Below are 6457 nucleotides of genomic sequence, written 5' to 3'. Positions count from 1 at the left end.
AGGAAGAGCAGCTAAGGTACCAATGTACAGAGAATGAGGGACACATGGTGAAAACTGAGGTTTCAGATTTTATGGAATGAAATTATATAATGGTTTACGTAGCCAAGTACAGTTTTTCTACATGAGTAATACTGCTTATTACTATTCTACCTACAAAACAAGAACAAATTACTTACGATGATATATGTCATTTGAGAATAAATTACTCTTAAGACATTAATATTTCTAGTAAAGTAAATGAAAACTTCTCCCTATTTCTGATCAAGGTTGAAAAAACTTAATGAAGGTTAAAAAAAACACCTGTTATATAAAAGAGAAAGCAGGAAGCTTAATAAAGTGGTTACTTAAATTGTATAGAGAAGTTGAAACAAACAAAGGAAATTCAAGGACAGAATGAAAGGACCAATTCTGGCCCGGCCTGTGTTTCTCAGTGGTTGAGCATCAACCTATGAACCAGGAGGATCCCTTAGATTTCTGGTCGGGGCACATGCCTGGGTTGTGGGTTCAATCACCAGGAGTGGGTATGCAGGAGGCAGGCGATCAATACTATTCTCTCATCATTCATGTATCTCTGTCTCCCTTTCCCTTCCTCTCTAAAATCAATAAAAATATGTTTTTTTAAGAAATAAAAGTAGCAAGTCTAAAAAAACACACTGTGATTAAAGAGTCACAATTTCTGGTTTTAGGTTCTGTAGCCCCAAAATCAAGGGCAATTTTTACCTCGAGATGATTGCCCCCTTTCTACCTGCCATCCCAAAGAATCTTTTCAGGGCCCTCTTTATGTCCTTGTTCCTGATACTGTATATGAAGGGGTTCAGCATGGGTGTGACCACAGTGTACAGCACTGAGGCTGCTGCACTTGAGTCTGAGCTTTGGGCATCAGCAGAGCTTAGGTACACTCCTATGCCTGTTCCATAAAATAAGGAGACAACCCAGAGGTGAGACGCACAGGTAGAAAATGCCTTATACTTCCCCTGAGCTGACGGGATTGCACGTATGGAGGACACTATCTTTGAGTAAGAGTAAATGATACCAGTGAGGGGGACACCACCCAGTAGCACAGTTATAAAATACATCACCATGTTATTAAGAAAGGTGTCAGAACTGGCAAGTTGGACCACCTCTTTGAGTTCACAGAAAAAGTGGGGGATTTCCAAGTCTGTACAGAAGGACAATTGCAACACTATTAAACTTTCTAACAAGGACTGAAGGGCACTTATGATCCAGGACATCAGAACCAGCAGTCCACAGAGCCGGGGGTTCATGATGACCATGTAGTGCAGGGGGTGGCAGATGGCCACATACCTGTCATAGGCCATCACGGCTAGCAGGAAGTCATCCAGTCCTCCAAAGAGTAGGAAAAAATACAACTGTGTAATGCAGCCTTTAAACGTGATGGCTTTGCTCTGTGTCTGGATGTTCGCCAGCATATTTGGGACGGTGGTGGAGGTGAAACAGATGTCCACCAAGGACAGGTTGGAGAGGAAGAAGTACATGGGTGTGTGGAGGTGGGAGTCTGAGCTGACGGCCAGGATGATGAGCAGGTTTCCCAACACAGTGACCAGGTACATGGAGAGGAAAAGCCCAAATATGAGGGGCTGCAGTGCTGGTTCCTCTGATAATCCCAGAAGAAGAAATTCTGAAATCACAGTATCATTCTCAGGGTCCATGGGGTGGAGGTGACTAGTAGGAAAGAAAAAATAGCATGATTAGGTTTTACACAAATGGCCAAAACAAACATAGTTGAAATGCTACAAGTATATTTTGTAAAAAAGCAACAATATTTATTTTTTGTACGTATCATCCCCCATGACATCTCTGAGTAGAAATTCCTGTCTTCCTCAAACTTTGTTTCCAAGATGGTCGTGGATTACACTTTATTTACGAGAACTGCTTTCATGCACTTAAAGAATATTTATTGATATTTCCCACCTCTAGTGAAAGTGTGCAGGATGCTCAGAAACAACATTCCTAGATATAATGATAGTGAAAGAATATATACAACAAATATGTCATAGACCAAGTTAGATGGTGTCATGTGAAGAAAATAAAGTATGTATAAAAGAGAGTGGATGGGGTGTTATTTTTATACTGGGAGGACAGGCAGCCCTGTAAACAAGGTGGCAATTGAACAGAGACCTCCAGGAAGACAGAAGGGGGTGACATGGGTTATTTGGGGTGAGGGTTATTCAGGAAAAGAGGCAGTGCAAAAGCCCTGAGATGACACTTGTTTTAGGTATTAAAGACTCAAAAAAGATCCAGAATGGTGAATAGAGTCAAAAAGTCACAAAAGAAAATATTACAGTACATCATACATAGTGATGGTATATGGTTCTCTTTGTTCAGGTGTGTGTCTATGTGTGTGGTGTGTGCAAAAACTGCTGGATCACAATGTAAAGACATTTCTTATTTTGGGACACAGTAAAAATTATCTCGAATTCAATACAATAAATGTGAGAACAGTTTAAAAGGCCAGTTCCTTTGGGTAGCAGCAGAGCAGAGATACAGGGAAAAATAGACCCATGGCACGTGTTCTTCCGTGAGCATTCTCTGAGATCTCCTTATACTCACTCTTGTGCTGATGAGAGAAAGACACACAGGATGTAAGAAGAGTTCCAGGTCCATCAGGCTCCAGCTGTAGAAGAGTGAATTAGAACTCACACCTCCCTGACGCTAAGTCAGTGCTTTTCTGCTCTGCAAGGCTGCCTCACCCTGTCAATGCTTCACAGAGAAGAGGAAATGCTAAGGTTGAAATAAAGCAGAATCCTGAGAGCTGAGCAGACAGAAGGGAGGGCCTGTACCTGCTGTGGGAGGAGAGAGGCTGTGGAATTGTGCTCTGAGATGGAGAGAAGAAAGGGGCTGAGGAGGAATAAGTTGCAAGAAAGCCCTTCAGACCTAAGGACACCAAATGTGCAGGATCTTGAGTCCATCCCTTTCACTATTTCATCAGCCTGACTGTTCCCCCAGAAGACATGGTTATTAAAAGCTTTACTTCTCCCCACGATGCTTTCCCACAGCGCTCACTCTGGCACCTCCAATGGCATCACTCACTGGATTTGGCTCTACTGGTCCTTCCTTCCTTGGCAATTGATGTGGAAAGGGCAAGAAATGCAGGTCAGGTGCGGGTTTCCCAGAGCAGATGAGCATCTTAGAGAGGCACAGAGAGGATGCTCTTAGCCTGTGGCTGAGGAGCTGCAGGTGAGTCTGCAGAGGGAGGTCCAGAGGCTGAATTCTCAGGGCTCCTCGTTAAATGGACTGTTTTACTGTTGCTCAGTTCTCTAAGCAATTCAGCTCCCTTGAAACCAAGGGACCATAAATAAAAGGCAACTTTTCTGCCTGTGTTGGTTTCCATGGGATCACCTTGGGGTCCAGATTCATATTCCCTTCCTATTGATGTGTCCACCTCCCCTGGAATAAACATCTCCACAGGGTATGTAAGCGCTCATGCAGGACACATGGACAGGATAACATCATGAGCTCCTGAGCTGCTGTGAGTCACATGGAGTGTCTGACCCAGAGATTTAGTGATGTCCCTGACCACACCCATCCCAAACAGGAACCTCCCAGAAACTTCCCCTTGACCTCAACTTTGAAAACCAGAGATCAATTCTGAAGATTCACTTGATGGAGGGTCAATAATTTTGGCTGCAGAGATAGAGTGTCCTTTGTTCAAGTTCCCCAGAACCAATTATTCAATTTTTTCCTCTGGGGTAAATGCATTCACACCTTTAAAGTCACATAGGTACATATTTTTTTTTCTGGTCAGCGAGGCTATTCAGAGCATTTCTTTACGATGGGAAAGAGCACTTTGAATATAAAACCAGTACTTGATAGTGACTTAGAGCCGTCACTGCCAAACATATGTGTAAAGAACTAGATAAAGATTATTATTGGACCATCAGTGCTCTGTTGCAGTTACTTAACTCTGCCATTGTAGTGTGGAAGCAGTTGTAGGGAATACCCACACAGATGGGCTTGGCTGTAGGTATTTATTTTCTGTGGATTCTGTAACAACTAAGCCCAAACTGGGGTGGCTTTAAACAACAGGAATTTATTTCATCAAGTTCTTGATGCCAGAAGTCTTTTCTCAGGATGTCAGAAAGGCTGCACTCCCCAGAGGCTCTAAGAGAGCCTGTGCTCCTTTCCTCATCCTGCTATTAGATTCTCCAAGCATCCCTAGGCTTTGTGGCTGCATCACCCCAATCTTAGGAGACATATGGTCTTCTTTTCCCTGTGCCTCTCCACTGTGTCTCTTATAAGGAGCTTGGTCATTGGTTTTAGGGTCCAACTGGATAATCCAGGATGATTGCATCTTGAGATCCTTAATGTGATCTAATGAAAGAGTAATATGCTAATTAACTGTCACTCCCTAACTCCCTTTCTCTGTCACAAAGATGGCGGTGGCCATGAAGCTGGAGCAAGCAGGAGGCCTTAGTTTTCCCCGGCAGTGGAGGAAGCCAAGCTTCCTGCCAGCCCTGAGCTCCACTACAGGCAACAAAGTTTCAATTATAGAAAATAAATAAATCCCAGATACCTGCTTCCAGCCTGCGGGTGTGGCCGGCCCTGAGCTCTGCTCAAGGGTACAAAGTTTCAATTATAGAGAATAAATAAATACCAGATACCTGCTTCCAGCCTGAAGGGGCTTTGGGCATCCTGAAAATTGCCCTCAGTCCCTCACCCAGGCTGGCCACGCACCTTAACGGTACCCACACCCTGATCCAGGACACCCCTCGAGGCAAACTAGCGGCCCCCACCTGTGCACCAGGCCTCTATCCTATATAAAAGGGTAATATGCCAATTGACCCACAGGCTGGAAGGAGTTATCTGGGATATCTTATTGCCAGCTTAGGCCCAATACCCTGGAGAGCGGGCCTAAGCCAGCAGGTGGACATGCCCTGAGGGGTCCCAGACTGCGAGAGGCCTCACACCAGGCTGAGGGACCCCTGAGTGCACAGATTTTGTGCACCAGGCCTCTAGTTATATCTATAAAGAGCCTTTTTTTTATCAAATAAAATCACATTTACAGGTACTTGGTGTTAGAATGTAGACATATCTTTCATAGGGCTACCATCACCCAACTGATAAAGGCCATCAACCCCTCACCCAGGCTGTCCAGGTACCCCAGCGGGGACCCCCAGCCTGAAGGGGCTGTGGGCATCCTGAAAATGGCCCTCAGGCCCTCACACAGGAAGGCCAGGCCCCTTAGCGGGACCCACACCCTGATCCGGGACACCCCTCAAGGCAAACTAGCGGCCCCCACCTGTGCACCAGGCCTCTATCCTAAAAGGGTAATATGCAAACTGACCCTACCAGCAGAACAACTGAGAATGACTTGTCACTATGACACACACTGACCAACAGGGAGCAGACGCTCAATGCAGGAGATGCCCTCTGGTGGTCAGTGTGTTCCCATAGGGGGAGCTCTGCTCAGCCACAAGCCAGCTGATGGCTGCCAGCACAGCGGTGGTGGTGGGAGCATCTCCTGCCTCCTCAGCAGCGCTAAGGATGTCTGACTGCAGCTTAGACCTGTTCCCCCCTGGCAACTGAACATCCCCCGCGGGCTTCTGGGCTGCCAGAGGGATGTCTGATTGCCAGCTTAGGCCCGATCCCCTGGAGAGAGGGCCTAAGCCAGCAGGTGCACATCCCCCGAGGGGTCCCAGACTGCGAGAGGGCTCACACCAGGCTGAGGGACCCCCGAGTGCACAGATTTTGTGCACCAGGCCTCTAGTTATATCTATAAAGAGCCTTTTTTTGTTTCTTTCAAATAAAGTCACATTTACAGGTACTTGGTGTTAGAATGTAGACATATCTTTTATAGGGCTACCATCACCCTACTCATAAAGCATCTTTACAAAAACAGGCTGGGGGTAGGATTTGGTCTTTGGGGAGTACTTTGCTGGCCCCTGATTAAGTGTGTAAATTAGGACATGGGCAGTAAGTAAATCAGATACAAAATTGTAAAATTAAAAGAAGAGTTAAATCTGGCTTCTTTTCTGCCAGTGGGAAGGTCCAGGAAATCTATAGCACACAGTCTCTGCTCAGTCTCCCCAGACCCTGGCTGATGTACTGTCAGACCCATCCACCATCCTGACTCTCCTCCCAATATAACTCTCCCTATGCCAGTGTCCATTAAAGTCAATCTGAAGTACTTCAAAGCTTAGCTCTAGGAGAACTTAGCTGAGTGGAGGGCCAGCCATGAGCGGTCCTTGGTTTCTGCTGATGGTTCCGATAACCTGACAAGCAATTATCTTTCTAAGGCACCCTTTGAATCTATAGAATAGTGTATGGAGTGCAGACTACCTGATTTAAATTATGAGTAGAAGCAGTCTACCATGAAATCCATGAGCCTCTAATATTGAGAATTTATTAATTGTATTAACTTAGAATAAATTAATAGAAAAAATCATCCAAATATACTAGAATCATCTTGAGATATGCAAATGATAATGTAAAAAAG

General features: G+C 45.1%; 1 protein-coding gene across 1 annotated transcript; it reads right to left on the bottom strand.

Annotated features, from left to right (window-relative positions):
- Positions 1–716: 716 nt before the first annotated feature.
- On the bottom strand, positions 717–1670 carry LOC308520647 (olfactory receptor 7A17-like; the record flags this gene model as incomplete). The annotated part of the gene is made up of 1 exon (XM_081093262.1): positions 717–1670. One exon carries the CDS (start codon positions 1668–1670, stop codon positions 717–719), a length of 954 nt encoding a protein of 317 aa, XP_080949388.1.
- Between the last annotated feature and the right edge of the window lie 4787 nt (positions 1671–6457).

The sequence above is a fragment of the Myotis nattereri genome (genome assembly GCF_964212035.1).
Source record: "Myotis nattereri genome assembly, chromosome: 5".
Classification (NCBI taxonomy): Eukaryota; Metazoa; Chordata; class Mammalia; order Chiroptera; family Vespertilionidae; genus Myotis; species Myotis nattereri.
The sequence above is the reverse complement of the archived record's forward strand: the minus strand, read 5'-3'. Positions and strand labels throughout refer to the sequence as shown.